Raw genomic sequence first — 21,196 nt, 5'->3', positions numbered from 1 at the left:
AAAGTAGTCACATAAAAGATGTGCTGACATCTCAACCTCACCTTTCCATGTGTCCCTTCTAGACGTGTTTAACATCTTCTGCTGGATCTGACAGATGTTGGGTTTGTTTAGGTTACAGTAACTAACACTCAAATCCAGTACTTCTTTCTGTTTTTTGCAAATTTTTTTTATATGTTTTGCTGCTTACTAACACAACCAACAGATGCAAAAGACAGCATAATGGAAGGGGTGAAACTATGAACCCCGGTAAGTGGGGTGGATGAAGAAGTAAGATTTTTTTCACTAAGCAGCAGTGAGCTTATTAGTTCACTTCGGAAGCTCATGAAGTTGCTGGCTGGGTTAATAGTATGATTTTCAGAACCATTTTTTTCCCATTTTCCTTTCTTATGCAGTTTCTCCCATGGTCTTGGTTTTAAGATCTGTTCTGTAACAGGACTTAAGCATTTCTTAGCTTTGAAAGGATATATATTGTTATATTTTCTTGTGTTAAATATTGGTTTTATGTAGTTTTCAGACAACTACTACCGTGCTGAGCTGATTGATGCCCTAGCCAACTCTGTGACTCCTGCAGTCAGTGTGAACAATGAAGTTCGAACATTGGATAACTTAAATCCTGATGTACGACTTATTCTTGAGGAAATTACCCGTTTTCTGAATATGGAGAAGCTTCTTCCCAGTTACAGGCATACTATCACAGTCAGGTATGGTTTAATGACACTGCTTTTCTTGGGTTTCATGCACTTTTTTGTAGTTAGCTTTTGAGATTTTAGCTTATATGTCTTAATCTTAAATGTCAAATTCCTCTCAGCTTTCAAAAGCTGATAATGCCAGTTTGTCTTGATTGCTTTACTTTTCAGCATTAATTTTTGTCAGTGTAGACCTTTAGTAGCAGTCATAATTTGATCTTCCCATGCCCTTTCAAGAAGAGCATTTATGAAAGTTTTGCCTTGGAACAATAACCGTAGGGCATGCAACATCATCTGAGCTGTGTTTTCTCTAAGTTATCATGGCTGTACTGAAACCAAGCAATGGATTTGACAGGGTGGAAAATTTTGTTTGTGTTTCTGCCTAATTCAGGGATAATAAGAGCTGTATGTTAAGGCTGTGAAAGAAATTGTAACATGTTAATCATGTTAATTTGGATAACATAATTCAGAAGATTTGCAGTACTTGATTTGGAAGAAAGTAATTTTATTTTTCTTGGCTGGTATTCCATAAAGCTGATGTATATTTTACTCTTCTACCATTTCTAGCTGTTTAAAAGCTATTCGAGTGCTTCAGAAGAATGGTCATGTCCCAAGTGATCCTGCTCTCTTCAAGTCATACGCAGAGTACGGGCACTTCGTCGATGTCCGGATAGCAGCGCTGGAGGCTGTTGTTGATTATACAAAAGGTACTTTTTTCCAAGTATTTTGACATTTTGTAACAATTCTCATACAAATGTAATGCATACCTCATTAATATTAGGTTGAAATAGTGTCCACCAGAAGAGCTTGTATAGTGACAGGTGTATTAGTAAGAAACTGAGATTTCTATTATTGCTTTGTCACAGCAAGTACAAGTGTTATGAAGATGTGCTGAGCATTGTTTCTCAGTGCTTTGCAAATTGAATCAGATACCAATGTTTTGAAATAATGAGTGGCAGTAAGAGGATTTGGCAATTTGTCTTTAACACTTCAGTGACTTTGATTTAGTTGATTTCAGCCATAATTGCTAGTCAAAGTCATTGATTTTGTTTTACTTTTTTCCTAATATCTTAATTAATGAGCTTTTTGCATTAATGTGCTTAATGTGCTTTTTGCATGCATGTTGTGGTTATAAATTTTGGAAACTTAGATTATTGTAGAGATATTTTGGCTGATTCTGTTTTGCCATTCCTTATGCATAGCTTATGTTTGTGAGATATTTACATTCTTTTAATATTACCTTTATCCTAGTTGACTGTTGCAGGTCCATGAAAAAAAAATCCCTGGACAATTTCTTAAATGCTCAATATGAGAGATTTCTAATGGCAGTTAGAAATTACAGCTTCAGTGATTTGCATTACATAAAGTTAATTTAGTATTATATTGTCCTGTTCATTTATTTGGGTTAGTCTTTCTTTTTTCAGCAGATTTGTAGTACTTTTGTGTTTGGAGATTTATACCTTTCAAAGTGGCCATATCCTTCAGTTCTTCCTCTGCAGCAGACTGGTGGATCTAGATTTCTAATGATTCTGTCTCAGATTTTGTGGGTTTGCTTTGTTTTCAGGATAAAGGAGAGTTTCCTTTGCTTGTCACACAAATATTTGTTTTCTCCTTTCTTTTAAGGGCTGTATTGCTTTGACATTACTCCTGTCTCTCTGTCCAGAGACTTCTCAAACTAGATAAGCAGTAGGAGGTTTTAAGGCAATTGGAATCTTTGAGTGAATGCATTTGGTGAAACTCAGGCATCCAGTCACAGACTGAAAACAGGCTGTCATTCCAAAAAGCTGAGACCTGTGAGGGAGGCTGTGCACCCAGCAGGCTCCCTCCTGTAATCCACCAGACACTCTGTATCCTTAATACTGCACACAGACCACTTGGTGATCCTGTGAGTGAGACACAGCTAGAATTCAGAACTGTGCTAGTGCTGTGCCTATCTCTCTCTGGTGGGCTAATTGCTTTTTTCCACCCTTCATAGAATGTTAGTGGAAATATTTGCTGGAGAATAGAAAGCTTACTCATCAACTCTTTTCCTTTAGAAGAATCTCCTCACTAATTCATCCCACCCTGTGGAAAGACAAACTGATAGAAATAATGTTTTCTCATTAAATTCTTGACCTTTTATAGTTAATAACTGGCTCGAATGAGAAAGTCTTTGTACTACAAAGTAATAAAATACATCTTTAAAACAGCTGATCAAATGGGGTGTTGTATAAGCAAGATAATAGGGTAAGTTGCTTGAAACCTACAGGAAGCTAAAACTTGAGTGTTGAAAAGTAGTAGATTTACTTGAAATCAGTGGTTGAGCTGAACAGTTTTTGACTGAGCTCACTGTGAGATCTGATAATGACAGACTAGAATGCTGCTGTACCTAACTGCCTTGCCCTTGCTAACAGCTTTTCCTCTGATGCAGAGGTAGCAGATGCAAATATCTATCTTCTACAAAGTCACTACAATTCACCACACAGCCTACAATCTAGCTGGTCATCAGTCATTTCTCAAATACAAGCTTCCAGCACTGAGCACAGGAGCTTCTGCTCCTGCTGTAAGACTGGTGGGTTTTTGGTGGAGGGATGATCCAGAAACTCAGTGTGCCAACTGACTTGTTCCTCTATCCAGAGAGAAGTTAGCAGTGCTTGTCTTGTAGAGCCCTAAACCTGGCTTTGGAAGGAGAAATGATTGGCCATCTATTGCCAAGAGATCTGATTCTCGTTGTTCCTGGTTACCTGGTTTCCAGTTCACACTGGATGCAAACCAGCAGCTATCAATGCCTGTTGCTTGTGCCAAAGCTGGCTTTTTACAGTTCTTGTAAAGGAAGCTGACAGATTTTGTAATTTCCATAAAAAGGAAAGTCTGTGTTTTCTGGGTGGAACTTTCAGAGTAGGAATAACACTACCTTTTTTTGAGTTACTTGAAAAGAAATAATTTCTCCATGGAACTGAATAACTTGTTTTCTTTGCCATTAATAGCAAGGGTTTTTTTGAGAAATGGTGACTTTTTAAAATGCTTGAGGCAGCATAGAAGGGCTTGGACAGTTTATCTAAAGTGGCTTGAAGTGAACAGGGTTTATTAACTTTTTTGAAGTTGACTTGCGAGAGCTATAAGGCTATTAATAGTTACTTGTATGGAACAAGGCAGTTGCAAACTTAGAAGAGATAACAAATTAAATAAATAACCATTATCAAATTTGATGAATGTTAATGTTCAGTGTCAAAGATACTCTGCTGCCATTGAAAACTGCGACAACACTGCTTGTAATTTGAAAAAAAATTGCAAGGGGATTTTTGTTTCAGAAAGCAATCCTATGTGTTTATATCTACCAGAAGTATGAAAATCTACACATGTTGCTTCTCCCACAGCCTTCTCCTAGACAAACTGGCAAGCTACAGACAGGATGGGTGGTCAGTGGGTGGTAATGGTGGTCAGTGGGTGGTAAGAATTCAGGTCATGGGCCACACTCAGAGGGTGGTGATCCGTGGTTTTCACTCAGGCTGGCAGTCTCTCACAAATGGATCCCCCAGGGAGCACCTTCAGAAATTATGTGGAGAACAGCACTGAAAGCAGCCTCACCAGGTTTATTGATGAGAATGCGGGTGGCAAGGTGGACGTGTCAGAAGGGAGAAACATCTCACAGAGAGACCTGGACAGGCTGGGAGAGCAGGAGAGCAAGAACTGGATGAAGATGAACAAGTGCAAGGTCCTACACCTGGGACAACATAACCAAAGAGCCTAGAATAGGGCAGGATCTTTGGCTGGGGAGCAGCATCATTGAAAAGGACCTGGGGGTCTTAGTTGATGAGAAGCTGCCCATGAGTCAGCAGTGTGTGGCTGCAGCTGATCAGATCTTGGGCTGCCTCTGCAGGGGCAACAGTAATGAGACCGAGATGTCATCATCTCACTCTACTTTGTACTCAGTCTGCACTTCAAACAGTGTGTATAGTTGCAGCCCTCACAATTCAAGGAAGTTGCGGGCAGACTGCAGAGGGTCCAAAAAGGAGCCATGAAGATTATCAGAGGGGTGCAGGACCTGCTCTGTATGGGAGGAGTGACAGAGTTAGCTGTTTTCTCCCTCAGTAATAGAAGGCTTAGGTGGGCTTTGTCACAATACTCCAGTACTTAGCAGCGCAGCTGCAAAGTGGATGGAGTGTCTCTCTCCTCCACATGGAGAGGAGAAGGATTAACAAATACAAGTTGCACCAAGAGATGTTTCATCTTGATACAAGAAATGAATTTTTTTGCAGTGAGAGCTATCAGTCAGTGGCACAGCCTCACCAGGGATGTGGTGGAGTCCCCACTGCTGAAGGTTTTCAAGATGCAGTTGGACAGAGAGTGCTAGATAATCTCATCTAGGCTCCCTTTCCCATGGAAGGCTGGAGCAGATGATCTTGTGAGGTTTCCAAACCAGGCCTGGTATATGGTTCTTCTGGCTAATAAGATTTGTTCTGCCTGAGGTCAGGTTTAATTTGTCGTTTCTGTCCAAAATGTTTCATAGTTCCTATATAAATTTGAAGAGCAGGTTGAATGCATTAGTAGCAAAGCTTTGGAAGCCTACAAGGCTTAGTTTACACTATAAAGCAGATAGCAGGGAAGACTTACTTCATTTCTAGCAGAAATAAGTTTAAAACACAATTATTTTTCTTTTAATCACAAAAGTGTGGTGTTACCTGCTTTTGTTATCCAGTACGATCAGCCTAAAGGAATAATCTCCCAGACTATTCATTTTCTAATTAAAAAGCATTTTAAAATCCCTTTTGTTAGTCAAAATAATTATAATTTGCTAATGATTGTGACTTCATGTTTGCAGTGTTGCAATTCTTTGCTGTGTGGTAATAAAGTGCTATTTTTGTTACATGCAAAACAACTTTTGTTTGCAGTGTTCTAGCTGCCTTCTGTCCCAAGCCAGGAAGAGCAGCTGTGCATTGAGCTGAGCACAGGAAATCACTAATCCCTTAAAAGTATGTTCTCTGCATAGTTTTTCAATGGTTTCTGGTTTTTAAGGCCAATCTGAGGTTGTAATTCTGATCTGTTTGGATACAGATTTGCTCTGGCATCATCCAGAACTGTGTAGCCATGCTTTGAAGTCACTGTGTGAGCTAATACATTCTGCCTCTGCACAGGGCTTAGTGGAGCCTCACCAGTGTAACCAGTTTTGTTTTGGCTGGATTGTGGGAAGAGCAGGGCTGACTTGCAAGTGGCCTGCGGAAGACTCTCCAGCCATCCTCCAAGCAGTATTTTAATGTAGCTGCTTCTCCTAGCCCAGGAAGGGGTTCTAGTTGTCCAAAGCATTTTTCAAACTTTTAATAGAATGAAGTACTGGTTCTTACATTATAAATAAATGCCTCTTCTGTTAAAAACAACTTACTCCAGTGAAATTACAAAAAAAATAATAGGTATTAGAATTGATTGGACTAAGGAAGTTATATTTTAAAATTGTTGACTGAAAACAAACCAAAATAAGGAAGAAAAGTTGAACTGAGGTATTTAGAGCTAAAAATACAATTGGCATGGGGAAGAAAGAAATACATTGCTAGGATCACAAGATAGAAAGCAATAGAAATGGTTTTGGACCTCTCTATTCTTTAATGATTAATACGCTGTCTTCATTGTTTTGAAGAAATGAGAATACTGCTGTAAAAATCTTACAGTTATGTGCCTGACAAAAAGATCACAATAAAAATTCTTTCATGTTTTGTGTAATGAGTGATAATGATTTCCCATGTAGTTTCCTATTTTGCAATATTACTCTGATAATCATAGGAATTTTGTAATGTAAGTTACATTTCAAACTAACAAGCTGACTTTGTTTTCAATTTTCTACAAGCATGTGCTGATAGGTTTCAAAATCCATTTTAGCTGCAAAGTATAATGATTTGTAAAACTAATGAAGGGTAATGAGGGGAGCATGATTGCAGTTCTATATAAGCCCTGTTGTTGTCCTCTTTCTGTCCTATGTAAAGATAGTAATCTTTCACAGATTCCCGTGTATGAGAATTGTATATTTGCTACAGAAGATGTTATGCTTCTGATTCTTGAAAGGATATTTGAATGTGTTCATTTCAGGAAGTACACAATATCAAGATGAGCCTTTACTCTGTTTTCCCCAATCAGTGCTCATAAAAATAGTCAAATTGGTTGTTATTGAACAATTGAAGCATGTAAGAGTTTTGTAAATGTTTCTATTTCCATGTAAAGTAAGACACTTTTTACTTTGAATTTGCTCTATAATTAGTGGAATTCCTCTTTAGTTGCAATGATTCATGTTCTTTATGTGCTAGCTAATTCAGGAACTCATGATAGTTTTCATCAAAATCCTTCCAGTTTATATATATTAATAGGTATTTTGTTTTATTTTGCTTTGCAGTTGATAGGAGCTATGAAGAATTACAGTGGCTACTGTCTATGGTTCAAAGTGATCCTGTGCCCTACATAAGGTGAGTTCATAAAGAGACAGGTTTTTTACTAATGCTGAGGCTATTAAGTAAATTCTTCACCTGGAATCACTAAAATAGATCAGATCCTTAATTGCTTCTTCACAAAACAGTTTTTCTTTCTTGTTATTTTACATAATTGAAACATGTTTAGATGTTTCAACTGTTCACATCTCAAAAATTAGGATATTCTGTTCTTATTCTGCATTATGTTATTTTTGTCTTTTTTGTTCTACCTTGTGGCAGAAATCTGAAGTTAGAGATTATTTCCTGATCATAAATAAAGTGTATAAATATGATGTTGCATATGGCAAAAAAGATAGTAATATTTAGAAAAGTGATTTAGTGATATTTAGAAAAGCCAGAGGCTGAGACATAGTGCACACAATATTTGGACACCAAGGGGTGTAAAGCAATTGTCAGACTGTAGATGGGGTGAAAGGATCATGTGAAAATGTGGTGAAATTTCTAGTATTTCTTGTTTCAACCTCATTTTCTCATTAATGGTTGGGTATTTTAGCATGTTCATTACAAACCTGTGAACACCAAGGTTCATAATAATTGTTTTTCCCCAACACTTTATTGTTATGACCATCATTGAAATACTGAGTTTCAAAGTTAAATAATACTACTTTTACTCTCTCTATGTGGGTGATTTCTTACAAATACCATAGCTGCAAGGTTGTTCTGTTTCATTTCTGTCATTCTTCTTAATGGAAATAAATACAGGTTTAGCTTCAGTTAAAGAAGGAGATTTAATTTTACTTGTATCCTTTTAAAGAGGAGTTTAAATTTTGAATTGAGTGCAATATGTTAGTGTCTTCTAAAAGAAAATGCAAAAAAAAGAAGTATCTGCAAGAGTCTTCTAGTTCCAAATGTGTCAGACACCAAGGTGAAAGCTGGCTATACAGAAAAAAATTGTTAAAATAATAAGTAATGAAACAAAGAATTCATTAAATGTTTTCAAGGCCAAGTTTGAAGAAACAAAACTGTATCTCCTTTCAGTTCAGTCTGTAAATATTGTAAGCAGCATGGTAAGTGCAGGATCCTCAGAAACCAATGTAACTTAAAAGGTGGCAGTGTTTGTTTCCAGGAAAATGTGCGAGTCACTGGTTTGGGCCTGCCATTTTGTGTGAGTCATAAACATTTACAGTTATTTAAAAACTCTTTGGTATCAGTATGTTAGGAGTTTATTTGCCAGTGTTACATCTTCTTGGTAAACTTCCAAGTCAGTGTGCAAAAAAAGATTGAAAGATCATTACTAAACAGAAGAGCTTGATGTAGCCTACAACTGTTAACAGTTATGTCTAAAAACATCCTACTGATTTGCACCTTACTTTTTGTCTCTGAGTTATACTGCTGATGGTAAATGTGTGTCTAATGCATATTGTGGACAGAAGGGAGAAGAAAGAAGGCATAAAACATTAGTTAAAAAACTTGGAAGTAATCCTGTAAATTTAATAAGTTTGTAAGAATATTGCAAACTGAACAGACTTTGTATCCTTAGGATACAAAGGATTTTCTTTTGGATTTAATAAAGATTATTTTTGTGTGTATTTCAGGCATAAGATTTTGGATATGCTGACTAAGAATCCACCTTTCACCAAGAATATGGAGTCCCCCTTATGTAATGAAGCTTTGGTAGATCAGCTTTGGAAACTGATGAATTCAGGTTAGGTTTTTTTGATTGGTTTGTTGTTTTATTGTGTTACAGTTTTATTGTGGGGTTTTTTTTTGAAATAAGTATTAAAAACTTGCTTCAGAATATGCCAGCAGCTCTCTTAGTTTCAGTAGTTAGAAATTGAAAATCCAGTCTCAGAAGCTGAATATATCATCTGTGTACTTCCAGAACAGTCTTAGTGACATAGGCTACCAAACCTTGTTTTTAATTCTTCTGGTTACTGTTGTAGTGTGCTTTGATGTCCTTCTGCACAGAATCATGCGTTGGATGTTCAAAATTGTATTTGAGAAGTTTTCTCAAATACAGTATTGAGAAGTTTTCTCAAATAACGGTGTCTGTGTTACACTTAGTTTGCTTTACATTAGATGGTCTCTTATTGTCCTCTTTTTCATAACTCTCAGAGAATATGAGAGGACAGCATTGATATAGATTATTTAAATGAGATTTTTAGAGGTGCATTATAGACCTAAAACTCAATTTGCCTTGTGAGATTAGGAAAGATCCTAGTGAGAGAGGGGCTTGCATCTTTACCATTGACCTGTTCTTCATTACTGAAGCAGTTTTATCCAGTCCTGACAAAACTGCCCTTTAACATCTGGCACATTACTACACAGATTACATGTAAACATTTATATAGCTTTTTTAGGTCATTGCAGGCTTTCTGTTCTCTGTGTGTCATTATATTCAGTGTTTAAAAGTTTACAGCTACACTCCAGGGGTTGAAGTGGGGAGACTACTAGTAGTTTTGTTTCATGGAATTGCCAAGTGTCAGACACAGAAAATAAACAATTTGATGTTCCCATCAGAGAGTTTGTTTTTGCTTTTTCATGAGAGAAGAGTGTGTGCAGTGTTACAAGCATTACCTCTTTTTGCAAGTAACAAATAGGGTATATACATGCTTATTAAGGTTCATGGGGCCTTTAAGCACCTAAACTTCTATGCCTCAAGATGACAAAATGTTTCAGTTAATTTTCTGTAAGGGGTAACTGTGGCATTCCAGGGTGCCTTAGAAAAAAATTGTTGATGTGTGACAAGCTAGTAGCCAGATTTAAAGGTGCATGATTCTAGAATCATGAGTTGCTTTCATTTAACATAAGCACATGTAATGGAGAACAGACTCTTGATTGGTATATGTAATGGTTTTTTTTCTGTGTAAATCTGAATTGAATTGATAATATCATAATAGTTCTAAAATTAATATTTTTGAATGTGTCATTCTCTGGCGAGTATTTTAATGTTAGAAATGTCCAGGTTAATATTCATGTTGCTTTCATTTGTAACTGGGTATGTGTAGCTGCTAATTTATAACTGGTAAGGGCAAGCTAAGCTTACTCCAAACACTATTTTGGCCCCATAAAACTAGTATTTACAGGGATAGATCTTGTAATTTTATTTTGTGTTAAGTCTTGCACAGCCACATTAATATGGCAGTTGGCACATCTGTGTCTTGTTTACCAGATATAGTTCAATTCCTCTTGGGGAACAATATGTTCAATAAACTTGCAATCAGTCAAGAGCAGGGCTGGGTTAACACCAGAACTGCTGTATTTGCAGCATTGCACCAGATGTTAAATGTCTTTCTGTTGTGACTGGTGCCAAACGTGCTTAGGCCATTTGTGTATGTAGATATTAAAGCAGTACACAGTTTGTAGTGAAAAATAATAAAAAATAAAGCATTGCTTTTTGCAGTAAGAATACATACTTTGAGTATGAATACAAATTAAAGTATTGAGTATTCAGTTCATGACGTAGTAATGATGGTAAAAAGCATGCTTGTGCATTTCTCTTATCAGTGCAGTTTCCAGAGAGTAAAAATCTTAGTCATGCTTAAAGCTCTTACTATGTTTTGTGGAGTACATGGGCAAATGCAACCAAATCCATTGATACAGGAAGCCAGTTTGGTAACAAAGTCTTCTATTTACTTGTCCAGTAGAAAAACTTAAGAGTGCAACTTGAAAAATAAAGGCATATGGGTGTGGTTATTCTTCTTTTATTTTTCATTATGTTATTATAGCATTTACTTTTCCAGTCTTGTTCTACTAAACGTGTCCAACTTACAACCCAGGAAACTTAAAGCCTTCCTTTTAAACAGCAAAGTTTAAAAATAAAAAAAGTTTTAAAAGAAAGCAAGTGAGTAAGAGCTAATAAGAGGCAGGAATAATGAAGGAAGTGTATCTTAAACACAGAAAACGTCATACTCTGGTGGGCCTGGATTACTTAAGCTGTTATATTTGTGGGAGAGTAGGAGATTTTATCTCTGTATTAACAATCTCTTTTGTATTTTAGGAACTTCACATGACTGGAGGTTACGATGTGGTGCTGTGGACCTCTATTTCACACTCTTTGGCCTCAGCAGACCTTCCTGTTTACCTTTACCAGAGCTTGGACTTGTTCTTAACCTGAAGGAAAAGAAGGCTGTACTCAATCCAACGATTATCCCTGAATCAGTTGCAAATAATCAGGAACCTGTGAACAGTTCTAACAATCATGGGCAGTCAGTAGGATTTCAGAACACCGTAAGCACAAACCATCTGCATCCATCCTATTCAGCTGGCTCCGAGTTCTTGCATGGGTTGCTGATTTATTTTTGTATTGTGTTCAAGCCTCTCATCCTTTACCTAAGCTACCTTCTGACCTCATTGCTCTCTTTATTCTGTCCACTTGAAAAGCTGGCGTATACCATGACTTTTTGGTCATTTTTTAACTGTTTTGCATCTCATATGCAAGCTTTTTACTTGTTTGTTTTTTTTTCTAGTCTCATCATTTCTGTTCTTTATGAAAATTTATGTATTTTTTATGAGATATGAAGTGATTCACAGAAATGTTTGATGCTGTGATGAAAGCTTTTTTCACGAGACTGTTTCTTATAGGCAAGTTATCCAATTTTCCAAAACAAAACCTTTTATCAGTAAATCTGTTGCATCTTAAAATACATAGATACTCCTCATTTTAAACAACTTAAAGTGATGTGAAAGTTGAAATTTTAACACATCTGCATTGAACATTTGAATCTGACATTTTGGTTTTGTGCTCTGAAGGATTTGTAACAACTTCTGAAGAATGGCATACATTCAGTTTGGTATCTTTCTGGATTTGGAGGCTTCAGTACTAACACATATTCCATTGTGTAGTTAGAAAATAATTTTTTATAAACTATTAAGGTCATACTTTCCTCAAGAATAACTGCCACTGCTGCAAGACCAAGTATTTTTGTTGGACAAATTTAATTGTGAGGGGGGGAAAAATCAACAGACATGGAAATAATAAGTGATTTTTTTCTTAATAGTTTCAAAACCAGCATGTGATTAGCATGTTTGAAAGTCTTTCCACCCTTTTGAATAGGATGGTTTACTCTTATTTTCAGTCCCATAGTTAATGTCTAAATAGTTTTTATTGAAAAGTATGCTGAGAGTACTGATGAACAGTACCCTGCAGGCCCTTTCCAGCAGGGGGAGAAAATGCTGGTAGAGTCAGATATTGTTAGACCTGTCCTGCATATTTACAGAGCATGTAGTAAGTCCTAATGTGCTGCACCTAATCATTAGAATTAAATAGCAGGAGGCATTTAATTTGTTGGCAGATTTTTAGGCTGCAGTTCAGTGAACACCCAGAATTTTTTTGCAGCCATACTACCAAAAGATTTCCTCTTAACGCTTCTTGTCCTAAACTTTTCATTTCCTAAACATTCTTCTCTTTGTGCTAGCATAGTAGTGGTTGCTGCAGTAGTGAGCTGGGTCAGGGAGGATCTGGTTGAACAGTACCTTTTTATGAACAGATATTTCAGTTTCCTGAGCCAGTTTGTCTCGTAGTTGTAAAAATGCTCGTGGCACCCCAGGACAGAACTGTGTGTGGATGAGGCTGCTTCATTTAGCAGCGTACTGGCTTGCACTGGTGTGGAAATACAGCACTGGTATAAGCCTCAAGTTTGTCCTTCATCCCTTGTATCTTCTCCTATTCCTCATCTTCATTCTCCTACCTTAAGGTTACCATTTCCACTGTAACTCCCCCAAAATTCAGGGAACTGATTTTCCAGTAGTAAAAACAAAGACTGCCTCTTATGTCAGACGAAGTTAATCCAGAAGCATTTCACAATAGCAGTGCCTTGGACAAAGTAGTAGGGATGAAAAAGGGAAATGCATATTTGAGGGGAAAAAAGAGTAAATAGGTGTGATAGAATTTATCAGATTAACTAGATTCTTTAAAGTAGACATACACTGAGAGCAAAAACATGTTAAAATCAGTACTGATAGAGTAATGCCACTGAAGCTGCTGAGGATGATTGAAGTTACCACTTCATAAAATGGAACTTGAATTGTTCAGGGCAAGAGTATGTGGGGCTAGAGTGCCCTTTGTAGGATAGAAGAAGAGCAGTTTTGGGGAACTGTATATGCCCTTGAGAGTATATGGTATATATGCCTTTTATAGTTTCTAGTGAGCTTTTAATTATGTTTGCTTCTGTGGATGCTTTATTTTCCCTTCTAAATTTTGTCTGTTGGACTTGTTGAAACACCTATCTCCTATTTTCATTACTGTATGTGTAACTTAGGAGACTCTCCTATTTTTCTATTTCTTTGACCTTGTTCTTTTTATAATCAAAGCAGTAATTTACAAAACAGTTTTATTATTTTTTAATAAATACTGTTGTAAAATAAAGAAAAAAATGATAAATACTCATTATGATTTGTACTAAGTAAAGTAAGCTTTAGCTTTTAAAACAAACTAAAAGAAGATTTGCTAAATCCCATGTGTAGATCAGAGGCTATCACAGTTTTTCAACTGAGATTTGTCCTGAGGAGAGTCTGCAAGGCACAGATTTATAGACAGGCTATTCAGAGGCAGCAAATGTTGTTGCACACCAACAGTACCATGATTGTGAGAAGCGACAGAAAAGATGCCAATGCTAGATATGCAGAGGGAGCAGGGATAGAAGTAAAGAGAAACTATGTTTGTAGGAGTGGTTGGCACAAATCCATACAGGGTTTTAGAAAATACTTCTTGCCAGAACTACAGAGAAAACTTTGTTCAAATCACCCACTTTACTCAGAAGATTTTTCAGGTATCAGGTCGCTTTCTCTGAAACATGGATCTTGCTATCTTCTAATTTTGGTCTTTTAATGCTGCTTCAGGAGGATGATCATCTTATTAAGGAAACAGCATCCAGCATTTCTGGTCATCAGCAGGGGGTGAAGAGGAAGGCTGATATGCCACTCGGGTCTCCATTGGAGCCAGGGCAAATACTAGAGAAGAATGAAGACAGTAAAGTCAAACTCAAAATCAGAGTAAGAAATGGAAATTCAACTTGCACAATGTGTAGGGTGTTCAGAATAACAGCAGTGGCGTCTGCTGGCTTCCCTTGAAGCTGTGTTGAAACAAAAGGCATGTGTATATATGTACAGCAGTTGTTTTGCTTACTTTGGCAAAATCATTTCCTATCAGATTCTTTATTGGCTGGCAAGAGCTAAAGTTGACAGATAATGCTCTTGTTCACACAGCTTCACAGTAAATTAGAAAGAAGGAAAGACACTGACCCTTTTTAATTTTATTGAATTTTTATTCATTTGCAGTGGTAGATATCACTTCCTTTCCCTCTCACCCCCAGTTTACCTCAAAAACAAAATATTTTAAATTCTGTTTAGTAATGTTTTTTTGAGTTATTAGCATCTGCTTATTTTTTTTCCCTGATATCTTAGTTCTCAAACTCTCAAGAGGAAGAGGAAATTGATATGGACACAGTTCATGACAGCCAAGCCTTCATTTACCATCATTTGAATATGCTGGAGAGACCATCCACACCAGGTATGAGTAACTTTATAGGCAAAGTGGTTGTATTTTTTTTAACTACTTTAGTTGTGAGGTGTTTTTTGCTGCTGCTTATTTCCATACATACAGTGTTGGTAAGTGTTAAATGTTACTGGAGTTCCAGGAACTGCAGAAAGGGTGCATAAGAACCTGGCATTCTTCAGGTTTCAGTAGATGCATATATAAGTGTATACATGTGTATTTTTACACATATCTAAGTAAGACAAGTATAAATCATGCTTATGAAAGTGAAAAGCTAAGGAATGAATAGAAGAGCACAAAGTTTAAGTAGAATCTCATAAGCAATTAGGTAAAACTTGTTTTGCCATTGGTGTCGTTTAAAAAATTACAATTTTGAAGGTTAAAAAATTGGCAAGACTCCTCAGGTAAAAAAACCCTCAAATATTAATGATTTATAACTTAACATTAGCAAATGTTAAAGCCTCAAAGATATTTAGAAGGGCTTTCCAAAGTTGAAAGGATTGGATTTGTGAGTAAAATTGTTTCATTTAAGTTTTTGGCTTTAGATTTCAGAGTAATTACCCTGTTGCTTGTTTTTCTGTTTTTATCCAGTGACTGCCTAGTGTAAAACAGAAACAAACCTTAGCAGCAGGATCTGGAATGTTGGTTCCATCTTGAGTTGCCCTAGGTCCTGAGCTATGCTGACCAGTGACCTTACCTGCTTTCTCTGTGACCGGGCAGTTTAGTGGCCCCATTTAAGAGAAGGGCTGGTGGGTGCTCCTGCTCTGAGGATCCTGCTGAGGTTGGTTCCTTGGTGTCAGTGGTGCAGAAGCTGGAGGCTCATACTCCATTATGAACCTTGCACATAACATTTTTCCTTCTTTGGCAGATGCTCTAGCCACTAAGGGAGTTTATTTCTTTCTTTTGAATTTTTTTTAATAAAAGGTAATGGCTGTCACTTCTCAGCTAAGAAAGTAAGGTCATATGGGGACATTAAAACACAGGGAGGTCTAGTTTCTGGATTCCAGATGGCCTTCAGTTAATAATGTGTGCCTACAGCCAACTCCACCAGGACAGCTTTGCTGTTAGGTATTTAGAGTAGCAAAACCCACGGCATTTTGACTTACTTCAGCAGGGTAAAGGAGCAGGCTGCATATAGGTTACTCTCATGAACTTAGGAGCCTATATCTGCAAAGCTTTAGTTTAAACCTCTCAGAGCTGCTTTGAGTTTTGTTCTCAATGTTATGGTCAACCATCACATTTTCTGTTGTGGCAAAGAATAATGCATCCGGGGCATGCAAGTGCAAAGCTGATCTGCTGAGGATTAGTATTTATAACTCTTACGTGATATTTTGCAACAACTTTTTCACTAGATTTACACACTCTATGGAATATAAAGTCATAAACAAAACTCTGCCAAATACGTCAGAAATAGGACTTAGGGGACCCTCTGTGCGCCAGCTCCGTGCTCTGGGACTGTTGTGGATTAAGTTTGTGCTGGGGGTCAGGAAGGGTAAAATCTGACCAAGAGTGGAGCAATGGCCACTTAACTGGTGCTTTTATAGACCCACAGCAGACACAAGCTACTTCAAGTCTCACTTGTGTCTTGAATGACCTTCTCACCTCTGTTGTTTAGACATTCAGCACACTGTAATGCATTTTCTTTCCCAGGTAATAAATGAGACAAATGCCAGGTTTTGCACCAGAATTCATTTCAAATACTAAGCCTTTGAAAAGCATTATTTTGAAACGCTTTGGATTATTTTATTCTTTTTTTTGGTTTGTGTGGTTAGAAACAGTTCCACTTCACATATTTTTTGCTTCTAAAATTTCACCTGTTTCTTATTCATGGCATTTTTCTCAGAAGCAGAGATCTATGAATTACAGACTGAGTAAATAAAGATAGTTCAATCTTTAGGAAATGGTATACTGCTGAGAAGAAACAGATGGGGAAAAATGAAAGCATACATAAATAAAATTGTTCACACATAGGAGTGTTCTGTTTTACAAAGGAGTCCCAGGGCCTGTGAGGTTTTACAACAGTGATGGAGGATGGGTGCATTTCAGGGAGTGATTATTGTGAAATAGATTGACAGGAGGTTCTGAAACGGCCTCAATGTCTTGTTAGTAAATCTGCCTCAGTTCTGACTCCTACTTGGAAGGAGTGAGCTCTTAGTCCACCCGCAGTTTTCCTCCCCCAGCTGTGGGCTCTGTCCCCGTGTCACATGAAGTGTTAGGTCATCAGCTGAACACAGCATGTGAAAAGCAGCTGCCAGGAAGAAGTTCACATTGGGTCCTGTAGTATCTGTGGTTTTTTGCTGGATTGTTGGGTTGTTGTTTTTTCTCCATTTCCTGGACCACCCCAAATAATCATTTGGGTTTGGTCAAGTTGATGTAACCCCCCCTAACACCAGGAAAATTATTATTTTCCTTTAAAAGTTGGGGTGGGGGAGTGAGGGTGAGAATGTTTTTGCATGGTTGTGCCCATGGATGTGAAAAGTTAAGGCTGAGACAATAACAAAAAGTTTTCTAATACAACACGTGCTGGATTACAGGATTCAGGGTTATAATTAGAGCACCTGTCCCAGTTCATACAGAAAATAATTGGTTTAAATCCTTCTAAAGCATCCTAACTATGATAGTAAAACTGGGGACTCTGGCAGTTGTAGTTAGGGAATCTAATAATTTTATCAAGAAATTATTAAAACAAACAAAATATTAGTTGTGAATTGCCAAAAGAATGCTATTCTGATGATTACTCATCTGCCCTTAGGGCTGGAAACTTGGTAGCCTCCTTTGAACCTCCAAGGCTGTGCAAGGTTACATTTCTAATGTGAGAACAGATTTTATTTGCTATTAATCATCAGGAATATTAGGAATACTCCCTTCCCTTAAATCTTAAGATAAAAGACTTTCAAGATGAGATTTTCTGTAAGCAACAGATTTGATCTCTCAGGCTGTAAGGTGACTTGTCTTGCTTTGTTGATTTCAGTGAAATCAGATAAAGGTACACTTCTTTAATATTTCACTTCACTGAAAGTACAGTATGTCAGAAGTAACCTTTAAAAGCTTCTGCTGTATCTGTCTGTGGTTATTGCTTGGCCTAGTCTTTTCTGCTTCCAAAATAAATGCCTAGCTGTAGGCTAGATGATCTGCCAGTGAAGTTACATGTCATTATAGCTCATCACTGATGAACACTTAATTGAAATTTTTCCAACTAATTTTGATGGTTTGAAAGTTGATAAAAAGCAGCATCCAATTCTCTCTTTATTTCTGCAAAAGAAAGAAAAATAAAATACAGTGATGTTGTCTTAGTGCACTGGCTGTTCTTTTTCTGATGACATTCAGAGGCAGTGGGCTTTGAGGACATCCTGAGCATTCAGACTCAGATCAAACAGATTCCTTGGCCGTTCTGTTAATTCTTTTGCAGTTTGCCAGGATAGTCAAATTGGAAATTAGTGCTGCTGACTTTGTGGTTGCTCTGTTTACTGTGTAGATGAAACTTCGGAGGTCTGGACCACAGTCATAATACTGATCAGATTGTGGTCTTGTTTATCACAGTTACTGCACTTTCAGGAAATTATGGTTTATCTGGATTGACTTTTTTCTGAAACATTTTGAAACTGGACATACTGCATATGCTGCAGTAAAGTGTAGAGGTAAACTACTGTAGTTATTACGTTTAAAAAGTACATTTACAGCAGCAGATCCAAGCCTGGGGTGCAAATTACTGCACCTGGAGTTTGGATGCAGGAGTAAATAGGAATTCAGCCCAAACTGTGTGAGAAGCCCAGTCCTCTGCAGTTAGCTGTAAGTGCACCAGTACCTCAAAGTCTTTAGGAGCTCTCTGCCAAAAAGTGCTATGAAATCATCAGCACACAGATAAATATATAAATGAACACTTCTTGGATTCGAGGACACCACTGACAAGGATGGCTTTTTGCTTTACTTTGTAAGGAGGTAAAAGTTGTTACAACTGTTCTGATAGAATACCTTTTAATAACATATAATATTAATACAGTATCTATTACACTTTATTACTCAAGATATAACTGTTTCCAAAGTGGTAGCTCCTAGGCTTTGAGGTTTGCAGATAGATTTGCCTCACTGAAATAGTATGTGGTTAATAGTACACTTCACAAGGAATGGTGTTTTCCAGCGCTTTATTCTAAAGTAAAGAAAGCAGATTTAATAGAAACACAAACCCTGCAGATAGTGACAACAGAAATGAGAATTGTATCAGTATGTGGCTGCAGTGTGTCAACTCCATGATTTAATGAAAAAAACATAATACTGTAGCTGTAACTGTCTCTGAGAAAACAAATCACTCTCAAATCTAGAGGATGAATAAGGCTAGCAAGTTTTCAAGTGAATTATCTGAAATGGATAGAGGCACACAAAGTATTCTGAATTGGCTTCCTGATTTAGATGGTCTTTCTTTAAAAAACAGGGATTTCACTAGAATGTTCCAGAATACTAAAATAAATGTAGTAAAAATAACACTACAGTTAAGATACTATTTTAGTGTAAGGCAATATAGTTATTAAATGAAAGTCAGATGAGTAAATTAAACTTTTTACCAGTAAAAACTGCATTTTAGTTAAAACACCAACTTGTCTATACAATACTTTAGTTTTACCTTTGGTATAGGTATAAGAAATTGTCTATCGGTTTTAAATCCCATTAAAAAATTGAAGTCAAATGAATCTGTAAATTTGAACTAGTTAAAATGTTTATGTTGGTTCCAAATTAACTGATTTCCTTAGCATATCTTAAGAAAACCTTTGGCTGGTTTTATGGTTTTTTAACTAGACCTTTGTTTTTCACGCTCGAATTTTGTTCCATGGACCTTAAAAGAGCACTCTTCTAGAGAGAAAATTGATAACCTTTTTCAGAGATGTATAATTTGAAAATTCTGGTTCTTTAGACTAATTACAGGACATGGCATTCTGGAAACCTGAAATCATTTGTGCTTGGTAACTTTTTCTGTGTACTTTGTTGGTGGTTCAACAGATGCATAAACACAGCATTAAATTAAAAAATAGTGTGTCTTGGATGTTTCCAGAGTAACACTAAAAAGAAAAGAAGAAATAAGAAAAAACAGGGTAATTTTGAAACTGTTTTTATGGTATTTTCCATTTTCCAAATGTTTTCTCTTTAGAGAAAATGCTAGCCAGAGATGCAGGTCAACTGCTCTGCAAAGAGAGTGCATTACCTGTCTCATTGGTGAGCTTTCTTTGGCTTCTGGGAGAGACATGTGAAGTGCTTGTGTGCTTGCATTGACGTCCCCCTCTTCCCAGAGCCTGTCCCTGGCAGGTGCTGCAGCACCAGCCTGTCCTCAGGACTCATGGGCTTCAGAGATTTTGCTATGATTTGTGAACTTGTCTTCTCCCTCTCTGATGTTTCAGTAAATTAGAGTGCAAATGGGGCAATTTCAAACAATGTCAATTTGTAAAAATCCTGTATCAGCCAGCTGGTTTACATTTATTAGCCATGCGAAGAAACAGAGGCTGTAAGTTTGTGACATCCCCCTCTATTCACACAAAATCAGAAATATAGGAGGGACCATAGGAAAGGTCTCACAAAAGCCTGTTGGTGTGTTAAAGTCTCAAGTTACAGGTTTTCAAACTGTAAAAGTTCAAAAACAAATACAAGAAAAATAGGTGAAACACTCTACCCAACAATATGGTTCAATGTTAATGCACCAGTAAACACTAAAACTTAAGTAAACAGGGTGTTAGAATTATCTGACATAATTTTGTATTATGACAGCAAATGTTGCTTTAAACCTTATCAGGATCCAAATCACTTTAATTTAAAACTAAGCTACAAGATCTATATTTTCATATTTTATTCTTTCTCACAACATCTGCAGCATTTTTATGTGTCCCTGAGGCAAATGGTACACCAATAGTCTGATCTTTCCCCCGTGGGATCATAATCCTGTCTAATTTTAAGCACCTACCCAGCTAGCTGGAACACCACAAACCCAACAATAACATTGGAATCTCCACATCCTAAACAGGAGGAGATCATGTGGATAGACACATGTATGTGCATTTTCTTCCAAGGAATGCTACTTACCACTTCAGAAGGAGCTCCTGACTTGCCCTCCACTTATTGTGTGTTTCTGTGTTTTGTGAAACCCGGGTTTGGGTGCTGCTCTCTGTGCCAGGAAGAAGTGGGTTCCCTGCAGGAAGAGGGAGTGCTCTTTGCATCAGTCCTGCTTCCCCCGTTGATAAAAGGATGATTATACTGCCCTGTGAGGCAATTTCTATTTAGCCTTGCTTTCCTTAACTACACTTGCCATGTTCCTGGCATAGGCTTTAAGTAGATACTAATTAAAAGGAAGAAGAAAAAAAGGTTCTGTAGGTTCAACACTAAATTTTCTGCATGGAGATCTGTAACATTTTTGATAGGGCTTTTATAGCTCTGTCCATTTTGGCACACAACTGAGTTTGGTAGTTTGTGATCAATATTTTGGAGCCATCATCCAGGATCAATATATTTGATTCTTGATTTCAAAGCACTCTTTAACAGTAGGAGGAAATTTTCTGGATAGCTTTTATTTTTGCATTTAAAAACCCAAGAGACCAGAGTCACTGTTGGGACTTTACGAAGAAATGGTGTGTGTACTGCTATTG

The 21,196-nt window shown here is 37.1% G+C and overlaps 1 protein-coding gene across 3 annotated transcripts in view; it reads left to right on the top strand.

Moving 5' to 3' along the window:
• Positions 1 to 21,196, top strand: part of TAF2 (TATA-box binding protein associated factor 2) — a 60,743-nt gene that overhangs the window by 34,850 nt on the left and 4,697 nt on the right. For 2 of the 3 annotated variants that reach the window (XM_038129263.1, XM_038129261.1), the window contains exons 19-25: positions 508 to 701; positions 1,254 to 1,393; positions 7,045 to 7,114; positions 8,674 to 8,783; positions 11,079 to 11,308; positions 13,919 to 14,071; positions 14,483 to 14,588. In XM_038129263.1, coding sequence (XP_037985191.1) covers positions 508 to 701; positions 1,254 to 1,393; positions 7,045 to 7,114; positions 8,674 to 8,783; positions 11,079 to 11,308; positions 13,919 to 14,071; positions 14,483 to 14,588 — 1,003 coding nt within the window. The remainder of the gene's footprint in view (positions 1 to 507; positions 702 to 1,253; positions 1,394 to 7,044; positions 7,115 to 8,673; positions 8,784 to 11,078; positions 11,309 to 13,918; positions 14,072 to 14,482; positions 14,589 to 21,196) is intronic. The other variant, XM_038129264.1, reaches the window with a different exon arrangement.

The sequence above is a fragment of the Motacilla alba genome, chromosome 2 (assembly GCF_015832195.1).
Source record: "Motacilla alba alba isolate MOTALB_02 chromosome 2, Motacilla_alba_V1.0_pri, whole genome shotgun sequence".
Classification (NCBI taxonomy): domain Eukaryota; kingdom Metazoa; phylum Chordata; class Aves; order Passeriformes; family Motacillidae; genus Motacilla; species Motacilla alba.
Note: the sequence above shows the minus strand (reverse complement) of the source record. Positions and strands in the feature narration are given on the sequence as shown.